Source organism: Halictus rubicundus, chromosome 16, assembly GCF_050948215.1.
Source record: "Halictus rubicundus isolate RS-2024b chromosome 16, iyHalRubi1_principal, whole genome shotgun sequence".
Classification (NCBI taxonomy): domain Eukaryota; kingdom Metazoa; phylum Arthropoda; class Insecta; order Hymenoptera; family Halictidae; genus Halictus; species Halictus rubicundus.
Genome location: NC_135164.1, coordinates 4,965,782 through 4,980,005, shown reverse-complemented (window position 1 = coordinate 4,980,005; position 14,224 = coordinate 4,965,782). Strand labels below are relative to the sequence as shown.

The 14,224-nt window shown below is 42.2% G+C and overlaps 1 protein-coding gene and 1 non-coding gene across 2 annotated transcripts; one reads left to right on the top strand and one right to left on the bottom strand.

The window, feature by feature from the left end:
- The first annotated feature begins 1,181 nt into the window (after positions 1 to 1,181).
- LOC143361974 (kynurenine/alpha-aminoadipate aminotransferase, mitochondrial) lies at positions 1,182 to 8,453 on the top strand. Its single transcript, XM_076801733.1, has 8 exons — positions 1,182 to 1,500; positions 1,571 to 1,758; positions 2,251 to 2,421; positions 3,541 to 3,801; positions 3,880 to 4,059; positions 5,744 to 5,870; positions 6,339 to 6,547; positions 7,814 to 8,453. Exons 1-8 carry the CDS (start codon positions 1,407 to 1,409, stop codon positions 7,886 to 7,888), a joined length of 1,305 nt encoding a protein of 434 aa, XP_076657848.1. The 5' UTR covers positions 1,182 to 1,406; the 3' UTR covers positions 7,889 to 8,453.
- Positions 6,924 to 7,042, bottom strand: LOC143362369 (5S ribosomal RNA). Its single transcript, XR_013083627.1, has one exon. It is a non-coding gene; the product is annotated as a 5S ribosomal RNA (ribosomal RNA).
- Positions 8,454 to 14,224: the final 5,771 nt, after the last annotated feature.

Sequence of the window (14,224 nt, the reverse complement as noted above, 5' to 3'; positions counted from 1 at the left end):
GCTGAGATTAACATTATCGTCGATTTGGTCGCTCGGAGTTATTCCAAAACAGAATGGCGTAACTCCAGGCCCGCCTTGTCCATGGAATAAATTTCGTAATCAATAATTCGATCGAGTAATAACAAAATTATCAACACCTTGCTTCTATGACAAAAGCCTGCTCCCAATGGAACTATTATAACTTATGTTCAAATCACTTTTTAGAGGAAACAAGGAAACTCATTGTGCTGACATTTGATTAGAAGACATATTGAAAACAAAGTAACGATTCATTTAATTGTAAAAGATTCGTTGATATTTTCATTCGTTTAATAAGTTTAGTAATCAGGATCATTTAAGCGTGACTATGCTACGCCAATGTGACGACAGAAACAGTTCTGCATGCATATACCGAGGCATAAACAAATGAATGTTTTTTTCTAGGTAATGCATGCAATTAATTCAGATCTGTGAAAGCAAACTCAGTCGCAATTTAAAATGGCCGGGGTATTTCCATGCAAATGTGAATCCCTCTTATCACCGCGTGCGCAACAATCATTCTTTCGAATTTCCCGAGCTCTCAAAATGGCGTCTCGAGCCTCTCACGTGAAGAACCGGGCACGGTCATTAGAAAAACGTGTTACGCAAATAAGAAACGATAGTATCGCCGTGATTTTCGCCGTTCGTTCATAGCAATGAAACGCTGAATGGAATTACATCATGGTACAAGATAATGCAAATTCTTTCATCAGATCCGCGAGGCGCGTGATTCACACCATTGATCGCTGAAAATGCCGATTTTCCGGTTGTTGTTACGAATTTCCTTGTTTGTGAAAAATCTTTTGCCTATTCTCTAGCTTTCAGAAAAACTGATTAAAAACAAAATTTTAAGATTGACGCGGCGCCGTTATCGCCGGCACGTTGCTTCACATTTGCCTCCCGGCGAGTATCTGCGAGCACAATGTAAACGTAAACAATTGTCTTCACCTTGAAACGGTTTTTTCATATGTAACGTCCAGTTTTAATTTTCATCATTTTGTTGGTCGTTCCGACTGTTCAGCGCATCGTGGCAAATTATCGTGATAGCAACTAGTCGAAGTGTATCTAAATACGTAGGAAACCCATGCGTTCTTTTTCGACTACGTGAATGTTATCTGACGCAACCAAAGCTATCGCGAAATATAAAAGCCGGGTAAACGCGGGCGTGCTGCCAGTTGTAATAGTAGTGTCGTTGGTATTCCATGAAAAATAATGTGTTGCTGTTGTTGTTGAGAACAGTCTTTTCTGTCCCGAAACGGGTTTGCTAACGTTCTCATAGAGACTAAGAGAACGATTTAACATTACGTTTATAGTATTATAATTAATATTCGCGGTAACATCGGATCGGCATCGCGGAAATTTTAGTGGACATAGGATCGGTTCCAGAGATGCACAAACATAGTGGAAAATTCGAGATGGACTATTCCATGTTCAAGACTGAGGTCTCCAAACGGAGGAGGTCCGCGACCACCAGGGAACTAAGTAAGCCTTTCTCGATAATAATAACCTTTATCGAAAATATTAAACATTTTGTTCTGCTAATTTTTTCCAGCGAAAAGAGCATATTCTGCCGGGAAGGACGTAGTCTCCCTGGCCGAGGGAATGCCGAACGAGAAAACGTTCCCTTTCACCGAAATCGCCGTTAAACTGAACGATGGATCCTCGTTCACCCTCGATGAGAAGGAGCTGGCCTCTGCGCTGCAGTACATTCCCACACAGGGCTACCCTCCTCTCCTCCAGGTAATTAATTAATAAATCGACGCCGCTTACGTTACATCAAGAACCGGTCGCCTTTGAACTTCGCCCTCTTTTAATTCAGGGAAACGCCGAAAGACAGTTTACAGACTGATTTACACTTTAGAAAAAACTTGGTCTTCACTACTATTCATTAAATTGGGTCCAGTATTTATGGCAATTATACAGAATTGTTTAAATATCGATGAACAGATATATGTTACTGTCCTGTTCTCATCGAGACTTCTAATGTTAGAATATGTTTTTAAAAATCTCCACGATTTCTGTCTCAAATGGAATCCATTTAAAAGTTCCCAGAACTTGATTCCTGGAGGAAAAATTAAGGGCGATGCAACGCGAAGAAATGATGATCTTATTGTCCGTCGCGTAGTCACGCGTCTCCTCTCGAGTCACTTCAATTTTTCCGTCGTATTCCCCGCGGCATAATGCAATTGCCCCCAATATGTTTAACGACGTTGAATATTAAATTGGTTTCAGAGCCTGAGGGAGTTCCAACGAAGGGCGCACGCACCACCCTTGTGGGAGAGCCGCGACATTGTGATCGTCTCCGGAGCTCAGGACGGATTAAGCAAAACTCTCGAGGCCATAATCGGGCCGGGTGATCCGCTCTTGGTGCACGATCCTCTTTATCCCGGCGTGGAAATTGTGGTCAGTAATTCTTCTTCCCGTTTTCGATTTTATCGCCGATCACACGATTCCTCCATTTTTATTCGACGACCGAAGGACGGAAGCCGAAAAGCACGGGAAAAGATTCCAATATTCCGCGCGGCAGAGAAGACATTATTGTCTCTTCCATTGAATCTATCTCGATAATATTCCGGTCGCGCCTTGTTTTACGAAAAAAACTGCTCGATGATTAGAATCGGAAATCGATCGAGTGTCCTGTTACTCGGATGAGACGTTTCCTATAAAATTCTGCCCGGTATTTTTATCGCGTATTCGGACGTGCACTGCTGGAATGATCGAATGATTCTTGTAAAAAGAAAATGACGGTAGGGAATTGCTTCGGACGACGCTACAGCATAATTACTTCGGATTTTGAATGTTAAATGATCCGAGTGTATTTTGAAATTCTTGAAATGTTTCTACTGCTTTGCAATTCAATACAGTCGCATCCGCAGTTCGATTATTGTATAGAAATGATCCGGAAATGCCAAGTAGCATTCCGTTTGATTCCACGTCCGTGAAACTTGTTCAACAAGATGGAAAATATTGTGTACCGTCTATTGACGACAATAAAAGGCACTTTTGCTGAAGACGATAAGAAGCTCGATTAGAACCGGAAAAGTTAGCGTTGACCCATCGGCGTTGTTGACAACCATAACTTAGAGGTTAGCCGGGACGATATCGTTCGTCGGCAGATAGTTTTGCGAGAACTTTTGCTCCGTTTCGGTAAAAAACAATTGCGCTTATCTGTTTTGAACGGGATCGCTTGCGTTTCTCAAAATTATCGTCGGCCAGGGCACGCACCACCTTGTGCCTTGTGACTTTGAGGAATCATATTAAAAGTGGTGAGCCCGAGCGAGGGCGATTCGTCGAAAGGGTACAATTAGCCTTCGAGGTTGTCCTTTCTGGTGCCGTTGACGCGAACGTTACGTAAAATCGGCTGTTATCGGAGGACCACGCCACCGATAATCAGTATGACACTTCGACCGGATGAAAATGCGATTTACGTAATCTGAGGTGCACCGTGTCAAAGTTCGTTCGGCGGATTCTTGCGGCAGCGACCGGGACGCGAACTCGGATGACATCGTTTCTCCATTACAGGTCGCGCCCCATCAGGCGGAGCTGATCGCCATCCCCCAGGACGAGCATGGTGTCATCCCAGAGGTTCTCCGCGAGACGTTGAGGAGCCGGCAACTCGCCAGAAAGAAAATGCCCAAGTTAATGTACATAAACGCCACCGGGTCGAATCCCACCGGCGTTGTCATCCCGCTCGAGAGGCGGAAGGAGATCTACAGGATAGCCTGCGACTACAACTTCCTCATCCTCGATGACGATCCTTATCATTTCTTGCACTTCGAAGACGTGAGTAACCGTTTCCAGGCGACGTGTTGAAGCAGGGAAGTTGAAATTGAGATGGAATTGTCCGTATTGTGTACGCAGGAGCAACCCAAGTCATTCTTATCACTGGACACGGAGGGCCGTGTGATAAGGTTGGACTCCTTCTCAAAAGTCATCAGCAGCGGGCTCAGATTGGGGTTCATCACAGCCGCGGCACCCCTAATCGCAAGCATAGAATTGCATTTGCAGAGCAGCCACTTGCACGCTCCTACGTTGTCCCAGGTTGGTGGTCATATTTTAAACAATTTTAATTACCGTTTAAGATAGGAAATTTAAACAATTCTAAGCATGCAACACGGTATTATCCTTGATTATATTATTTATTTAGTTGCAAAATGGAGTTCAAAAAATAAAATGTGATTAGGATATGCCAAATATTAGAAGAAATTAACAAATAAATATAGCTAGCAATAATTCATACTGCTTTCGTCATAAGAAATAGTGCACACACCGGCAAGAATCATTTGCCCCATAACATCTCAAAATAGCGCCATTCAACGTAGCGGCAAAACGCTGAAATTGTTGGCAAAGTGATACCGATAATCGATAATTTTTCGAAAAAGTCATCGACGTTATCTAGTGTTGATATCTGAGACTAAAATAAATGGAAATTCTGATTCCTGAGACAGGTGTCGCCACAGTACGTTTTCGAAAAAGAATCTACTGCAGGTCACATTTTACTACCTGTTTGAGGGTTTTGCCAGTGTGTTTTAATTCGGGCTTTCCACACCTAGATGGCTGTAGCAGTTTAGTGTCAGTGCAGAGGCTATTTTAAAAATCACAGTAGTTGCAGAGAAAAATTAATAGATGTGTTGCATGATATAGAAAATTGCAGAAAATTCTATTAAATATTCCTAATTCTTTTGGATGACGTAACAATTATAAAAAATCTTAAAGGTTGTTCACAAAGTCTAGCTAAGATGCATTGAAAATTAGATCCCGATCTCTGATCTTAGTCTTTGACACTATTATAATTAAATAGTGAAATTTAATAACTTTTATGCACTAATATGCTCAGAAAATCCTCCTCTATCTTTAGTGGAAGATTTGGATTTTCTAACATTTTTAGTTGTCAATACCTGATCTTTGCAAGTACTTTCTAGTTTCTGCAAAAACTCATTTGCTTTGGAAACTGCGGGTGATTTATGGAAGCAATGATTCTCGTAGTTAGCGAAACGTTTTCCAATGGCAAAATATCTTAATTATGTTTACTGAAGCAACAAGAATCTATGCAAATGATTTATATGGATCGATAACGTCCCGATCGCCAATAAAATGCATATTACTGACAGGTTAATAAACATACTGTTGTGACCGATCGCGTGTCATAAACATTATTCTCCCCCTATTCTGATGAAACATGGTGAAACATCAGAGAAGCTAGCACGCTCCGCGAAATTATCGCTCGTCGCGCGCGTTTGCTGTATCGACAGCGGCGCGTGGCAGCTCTTATCAGGAATATAAACACAGATTAGTCTTAATCGTTAGTTCGCACATAAGGGGAGAAAAATTTCTTCGCGGTCGCAATCGCGGATCAGGCGCTGAGAGTGAAAAAAACTGCAATCTATACAAGTCCGTCGTTTTTTAAGACTTATAGCACGCGTAAGCTCCATCATTTTAGATTAGGCGACGTGTTTTTGTCAACAGATAGCTGTTTGCACACAATATGTGTATTTTAGCAACAATGACGGCAATGTTGGCCAATAGATACTGTCTATTCTCGTATGAGAGGTTCGCAAATAGGGAAAGAGTTTTAATGTTTGCTGTATGGAAGCAAGAAATAAAAGCAAAGTTTTTAGTTGTGATTCGGGAGCATAGTCAACTGTTGACAAAAATAATTTGGAACGGCCAGCGTTGCGTGGATTAATTCGAGCAGTTCTATGAACCACTGTCTTTCTGGTTTCAGGCTATAATGTACAAACTGATGAAAATCTGGGGATACGACGGACTAATGAAACATTTCGCGAATATAAGGTATTTCTACAAGCAGCGCAGGGACGCCATTGCCGCGCTTGCTGAAAAGCACTTGAGCGGTACGTAGTAATAATTCATTTGCAACAGACTAATTCGATTACTCGAGATATTATTATTTAGAAGAGTTCTTTACGAACGGACTGATACTGCCACTTCCACAGATATCAAATATCTCCAAGATATTTGACAAAAATATTTACTCTGTTCAATTCCTTTTCGATCATTCCGTATGTTATCGTTAAACGAAGGTTCCCAAAAATGATCGCTTTCATTATTTTACTCGAGTCACGGGCAACGTGCTCTAATCTCATTTATTTATTAAATATAGCTCTTTGCGACTTCTCGAGGTGGAAGTAAAATCACGTTCGGTAAAATTCATGCGACTAGAATATCAGCATCTTGGGTAGCTGGCTTGACGACAGCCATTTTCTAATTAGTATCGTCGCACAGAGATTGTTTGAAGATAATGAAATGTTCATTGCTGTTATGTGTATCAACGACAATGACGTGAATTCTCTGCTGCGCAGGTCTGGCAGAGTTCACGGTGCCAAAGGGAGGATTCTTCCTCTGGATCAAAGTGCAAGGGATCAAAGATACTTGGAAGATGATCATGCAACGGGGATTCAAGGAAGGCGTAATAATGGCACCTGGTGCAGCCTTCATGAAGGACACAAGCAAACCCTGCAACGCCATCAGGGCAAGCTTCGCGAAAGCTTCCTACGAAGAAATGGATCTGGTAAGTTGCAGCGAAGTTTATACCTATGCACTGTTCATTTCTAGATACTTGTTAACGTATCGTTACTTTTTGGAAAACAAAAATTCACTTTGGAAGATTTGAGTCTAACTTATATTTGTCCGCGCTTCTTATGATATTCTTAGCGTTATCACGTTCTCTGAAGTGTTAACATCCCATTCGTTCCTTTAAGAAGGCTCTTTGATAGTTTTTAAGGACTTCTCAGTCTCACTGGAGGACTCTTCGGGGTCAGTAGAACCTGTAATCAAAATACATCAGCGTAGCTGTGCTATTTTTTAATTTTTGAAAACGAGATGAAAAGAACTATGCAATGGTATCTACCTTTTTAAAAGATAAGAATGAATGAAAAAAAAATGTGTGCCAACAACACGCGGTATTCCCAGGCGGTCACCCATCCAAGTACTAACCACGCTCAACACTGTTTAACTTCGATGATCGGACGAGAATCGGTTTTTTCAGTCTGATATGGTCGTTGACGTTAGTACGTGTTAAAAACTGAACAATATTCTACTTAAGATTCGCGATAAGGTAGAGTGACCACGTTACCGACAAAAATAGACGAAAAATGGTTTCTCGTGCCTCAACTTTTCGTCCTTATATGAGAACATTTTTCGCTGGGAAAGGGCTCATTCGAAAGGGGAAGGTTCAATCTAGCGCGCGCTAATAATCAGCTGACGAGATTAGGCAGATATTTGGTAATATAAGCGATAGAAGTGGGCCAAAAATTAACGATATGCATGCCGTGGAATCCAAGCATTTTTATGCCATAGTTTTGGTACATTGTCGCTGTTATCAGAATCCGTCAGCGTACTTGTGCTATTTTTTAATTTTTGAAAACGAGATGAAAAGAACTATACAATGGTACCTACCGTTTTAAAAGATAAGAACGAATGAAAAATAAAAAAAGTGTCACTCTCTGAGACTTCGTAAAGACTGCTAGAGGTCTTTAGAGCCTTTAAAAGTCACTGGTGATCTTTATGCCTTCAAGTTTAAGTCAGTAAAACAATGCTTGTAATCTTGAGCCACGAAAGTGCATAGATTTTCTCGGCTATTATTATATTCGGTTTGTGTTATTTAGTGTCTTTCAATGTATAGTTTGTAAAAATATAACAATGCCATCAGTCGTGAAATATCGAATCGATAAGACAGTGAGACCCAGCCTATAAGGTGTTTCTCCATTTTTATGTTCCGTCTGTGGTAAAACGTTGTCAATTTATTAATTAATTTTTCAATGCTTCTCTTTTTCAGGCGCTGCAAAGGTTGGCAGACCTAATCAGATACGAGTTAAGACGCAATTACATAATAATGACCGACAGTTCGTAGAGCTGACAGTAGTATTAACATTTTTACCATAGTATAGCTCACATTTTCGATGTTACTGGCGGCAAGTAACGATCGAGCATGTCGATAAAGTAGTCTGTTCGTAGAATATATCGTACATCGGTGAAAGTGGCATCGTTGCGTCGATCGATGAACACTTGCCAACGACTAGTACAGTGAAACGTAGAAACCTGTTTGTGGCATCGATTTTGCGAAACATCTTTGCGCATCATTTCTGAACTGGACTTGCCGAGAACGCTATAGTACCAAACTTGTTCTTTAAGTTGTATAATTTATAATTGCGTAGTCGTATCTTTTTTATTACTTAACGCGCGAGAACAAATTCAAACGTGCCATTTATCGCGATGGCATTGCGGCGATCATCGTTTTATCCGATTAGCGTTATAATTAAATTCATAACCGTCGTTGCATTTATCTTATTTAAGAAGTAATACAAATTTTGTACTTAATTATTATAAATGTATTTATAGATGATCGGCGAAGTATTGTGTAACTATTGGACTCTTTGTAAAATTGTCGTTTTGCAAATAAAATTGCGTTGATTATACGTCGTGTTCACTTCCTTCCATCGTACAATTGTTTTATCACATTCCAGAAAATATTTTCCGCAGAGCGTGATACTAATAATAATTGATGATAACGATCAAAGGATATTGCAATGAACATCCCAATATTTTTCAAAAATAGACATAGCGAGCTTTGATACTGTACTACTCGTTTACAGGATCAGAAGGGCAAAGGGCGAGGAAGGTATCGAAGGCAACGTGAGAAATGTCCGCCCTCGGCGAGGAAAAGGGCGTAAGGGAACCAGCGAACGAGGTTAATACACACGTAATGACGGATCTGAGGCGACGAACTTGTGTGTTTTCAGTAGCGGGAAGAACGAAGGGATATTCTCCGGGCCCTTCGAAGATATAGTGTATATTAAAAGACGTTTCTGAGGGCCGTTACAGGGGATGCACGGATACGGCCGATCATACGAATGGCCACATTTTCAGGAGCGGGATTTCGGCGAGAAACCAGCTCACTTTCGTTTTCCATCCTGGGGATCATCGAGGTCAGTTCTGCAACTTTACGAGCGGCGATTGACCAACAAATACGGCCGATAACGCGTTCATAACGTCGTAAACTAGTAAATATGAAAGTTCCGAACTTTCCCACCCTCGGAAGCACAACTCGAGCGGAAAAATTTTACTACGTCCGACAGCCAAACTTTTATTTTAGGGTTACCTCTAAAAATGTCTCACCCCCGTTATCTCTTCTCACAGACGGCCACAAAAATAATCTTCGGATGTCTGTTCGCCCATTCTGCTTTAAACCTCACGTTAATAAATTTTATTCTGTTCATAGTTTTACATTTGAAATATATCCATCGAATTATGACAGAATCAAAGTGTAACAAGTAATTTCATGGTATTTGGAAACGTAAAAAATATGTTTCCAGCAGGAGTTTTCATTTATTTATTATATGTAGAAATTAGTTTTTATTTTTTAGCTTTGCAGAAGTGTAGACTGTGTTAAAGTTAAAAATTGTACATTATAAGGGTGACCCTTCGTATTGAACCCATTCCTTGCCAAGGAGAATCAACCACCGCCCTTATCTCGTACCTTTAACTTTGTACTTTTAAGCATACTTGTAAGCGAACTTTGATAATATATTTGACACAAAATGTCAACCTTCGTATCGTCACAGATCGATATCAACCCTCAGACTACAGTGCTCGAGTTCATTCTGTTTCACTTTCTGCAGAAACGTCGTCTAATTATTTATAGTTTTCGACGGTGAAATGAAATTGGTTGTATTTATAATTGTCTACTCCGTTTCATACGTGGAAATTGGAAATGTACATTCGGATTGATAAAAAGAAAGTTTATTACGTGTCCGTGAGAAGAAATTTCAATTTCCACCCGATAGCCCCGGAAACAAATGTCATACGTAGTTTCCTCTTTAATTAACGTATCGCCTGTCACGCCAGTTACACGTAGTTGACACGATTCTTCGTTCATATTTAAAAATTAAATTTCGTCCTAACGTAATCGCGCAACTAAATTTTATTGGAATTTGTAAAATTTTAGAGAGTCAAAGCAGCTGCGAGAAACTTTAACCTTCAGAGTTACAAATATTCCGTGTAAATTCGGATCGAAGTTGGTCTCAAACCAGTAGGTTCAAAAATAGGGTACAAACAATATAATATATATAGCTAGCTTCTAGCTTCTATCTAATATAGATAGCTCTGCAATTTCGATTTTACTAACTAAACTATAATACTTTCCGGGATAACGTCTGTGCGGCATATTAATTGTAAAGTCTAGAGTGTTTCTCGATATATGTCAACAAGACGGGTCTTGCCAGCGTCATGTATCGTCTAGGAGACATACTCGAGCCGTCTTATGTTTACACTGCTCGGCGTTCATGGCGCCTCACAGGGTACACCCAGCGGTGTGGGGATAATTCCGCGACGTTTACCATCCAGGCCTTGGCGACATATATGGAGAAATCCCTGTATTTCCAAATTCAGTGATACAATTTCAAGTGTGTTCACTTTCTGGAGTTTGAGCAAGGCTACGAGGAACATTAAAAAGGATACCCAGCAAATGACAAAGTACAAAGAGAAACTGGCAGTCGTCCTTGAACAAGCAACGTTCAAGGTCGAGGTTCAGGGAGAAGCGTTTCGGAAGAAATCTGTGATCTTCGTCAATTATCAAACTTGCCGGCGCGGCGTTCGCGTCCGGGCAGCATCTGTTCATTATCAGTCATTAACCCTTCGGTGTAGGGTCGTCGGGAAGGGTGTATCAGGCCGATACCCTTAATTTTTTATTATCCGCGGTGTGGAGCGTGGTTTCGGGTATACCGGTAGAGATGTTCTCCGGTGATATAATGGCCGTTGCGAAAGGCTTTTCCCGCGGCGAAAAACCAAGGTCCCGTAGTGTGCGTTGTGTCCGTGACTGGGCTAAAGGCGAGGCGGGGAGTCGCGGAAGGATCTATCTTCGCCGGATAGTCCGGGCGGCTGCTGTTCCTCGGTATCCACGGGCTTTCTCCACATAGAAACGGCAAAACACAAGACACGACGGCGAGAAACCGGTATACGAAGGCGTGGGAGGATGAGGAGGAGGACGAGGAGGAGGAGGAAGAGGCAGCGGGACTAGGAGTCGGAGGGAAAGGGCAGCCGAGGTAGCGACGTCACCACGGAAATCAAGAGTAATGCCAACACGAAACTGCACTACCCCTCGCACACCCTTGCCAACCTCTCCTTTCTCGCTCCATTCGTTCCCCGGCGCTCTCCTTTCCTCTTCCTCCGTGTCCTGTCCCTCTCAACCCCCTTTCCATCCTTCTTTCGCTAGCCGGCTCTCCGTCTCGCTTCTACCAGCTTCTATCCTCTTCCTCCACCTTCCTCGAAGTCACCCTCCCTGCCGTCTCCGCAACCCTCCCACACACCCCTCGATCTCACCCACCCCCGGGGAATAGCCCCCTCGCCGTTCACCGTCTGCTATATGGAGCGCCGGCTGCGAACAGAGAAGCGACAGAAAGCGCGGAGCGGCTATATACGAGCGGCGAGCTGCGACTAAGGGAACGGCTCCAATCCGAGAATTCCGCTCCTTTCTTCCTCCCGTTTCTTCTCTTTTTCCGCCTCCGACAACCACCGCCTCTCCTCCGCGCCGTACCCCGCGGATGTCCTCGCCGGAATGCGCCCTGTATCGCGAGGGCCAACACGCGAATCCTCGGAAGACGTTCACGGCGAATGGAACTGGTAAATGTTCGTAAAACGGGACACCTACGATTCTCATAGTTTTTTAACATCTTGTCAAGCTCATCGTTTTGAGCAGTGCTGCGAAGGTTTCGGACGTTGGACGCGGTTTGTTAGTAAGTTGCGAGTAAAAACATTCGCACGAAAGTATATCATTTTCTCGACACTGTTTGCCAACTGTAATAAATACGATGTTATTAACCGTGTTGTGATAACTCTATTTTATCTGGAGTATAGTAATAAAAAAGCTTGTTACATAGATCGCAAAACTCGCGAGCCAAACACGAAATTTCAAAGTTAGTTTCGCACGTACACGCCGCTCGCGCACAACCCGCCTCGAAATCGCGAGCGTCCAGAATTTTTGCCAGAAAAATTGAAAATAACATTGAAATAGGTTAACACGTTGTTAAGTCTGATTAAACCTTCATTCCGCCGCTCCTAAACATACATCCGGTTTCGGTGCAATTAAATACTGAACAATGACTGACAGATTGCTGATTTTCTTTACATCCTAGAAAAAGAATGATCTGCCATACTGACATTTTAATATCCTAAATACCTTTCACCGAAGCTTCCCATGAGTTTCGTCAATTTATAAATTTCACTCCACGCTCATCGATTATTTACACCTTGCCGACATCGAGGTCTTGAACAACGCGGTTATAGCAAATGCCACATTACTCGTGCCTCGGGAATCAATGAACGTATTTAGACGCGGTTGCCGGATATTCAACGGCAGACCGGAAGTTCCGTAGAAATAAGAGTAGCTTTGGCATACAAATTGCTCCAAATATAAAAATGCATGAATAAAGAAACCTCCGTTTGGGGCCGGTGAATTGAAGTTTACGGTGACTGCTCGAAAAAAAAATTCATCAGAGATACAAGATTTTTACAAGGACAAAACACTTAGCAACAACTTCAGTCGATGGAACTTTTAATTCAAAGTGCAACCAATTTTTCGAGAAAGCGATCACTTGGTGAATTATATCAATGATTAAGCTTGCCTCTGTCGTTTTCGTAACGAAGTCGATACAAAAATGCGAAAGGACTTCTGAAGCAAAGACAATACAATTGAAATGAATATTGCGATGATGATCGACGTTCATCGCGGATCTAATTCAGTTTTCGTGGAATCGAGAAGGAGAATGCGCGACGGGCAGGACAAATAAAGAGGCTTCGCAACACGCATCCGCCTTTTCCGTCGACGTTACGAAAACTAACGACGGAGCCGGATAAGAGATAGCGCCTCCACGGAGAAACAGGTAGCGACTGCTCTTTGAGCCTTCCCTTGGATCTTCTTTTCTCCAGCGAACCTTGGAGCCGTGGAATTTTTACGCGTGATATAATGTCTGCGGCAACTTGCCCCTGGATCTCGAGGACGATGCCAAAGGAATAGTCTCTTCCTCCGCTCGATACGAAAAATTAAATTGTCGGGAACGCTTTGGAACTAATGTCTTCTAGTTTATATTATTATTCAAGTTTCGAGACTTTATTCCCCGGGCACCAATCGGTCCGTTCTAGCTCTAGGAAAATACACAGTGAGGGGAAATAGTTTCTTCAATTGCGCAAGTAAGTGCATTCTTCAAGTTTGACTGTGGTTCTTCGTGCCCCTTGCCAGGGTGGCTTCAATGTTGAGTTTATTTAACACTCGGTTTACGGGACCCGTCAAAAAGACGGGTTCTAGTATTGTAGGAATATGTTGAACTCCTACGTCTCGGGTGTGACGTATCGGGTGAAATGATGGACACCGATTTCACTAAAATACTTTATTTTAGTTCGATGTCTCTGTTCTCAAGCTACAATTCGATATTCGCGGTCTCGACAACTAACTCGCTCGCGACTCTCGCTCAACTGACTCTGCTCCGTTACGAAGGACAAAAACGTTACGAAGAACAAAAACGTTCCTTCGAAAAGCAAAACGCTATCGACGCGGCTCAGCGTCTCGCACCACACATAGTCGCATTAACAACCATACATCCTGACTCAGTCACACTCACATCCCTACAGTATTCTTGATTCACAATTATCAAAATTGTAGAGTTGCACGAACAAGAAATTATTCACCATTTCTTTGGGTACATATTGTAAAAGAAATGGCTAAAAATCTGAATAGATAGATTTTCGTTATTTTTATAAAGCATTGTAGAATAGGCATATTTAGTGTCCCGTGAACCTAGCGTTAAAAATAAATATTATGTTTATCTTAAATCCTACAGTACCATTATCGTCCAGGTCCCTCGAATTAACGACCGAGGTTCTATGCTAATCGTGCATAAATAAACCAAAAGTCAGTCGTCGCCTCCAAAAGATTAAACTGGACATCGGTCCAGGTTGTAGCTTCCAAAATCAAGGCAGACGAAGCACTAAAAACATTCTTCGTCCATCAGTTCTACGGAAACGACGTAAACGCAGTAATTAGGCTAATAGAAGGGTTAACAGGTCCCTGGGGGCTAAGACGATGGCGGGCAGGTTAAGCCGAGCTCTCGTATGAAGTCGCATAACGATTTCGATCGCGGAACCTCCGCGGATCGTCGCAGCCCCGGACAATCCTAATTGCAAATATCCGGGACGA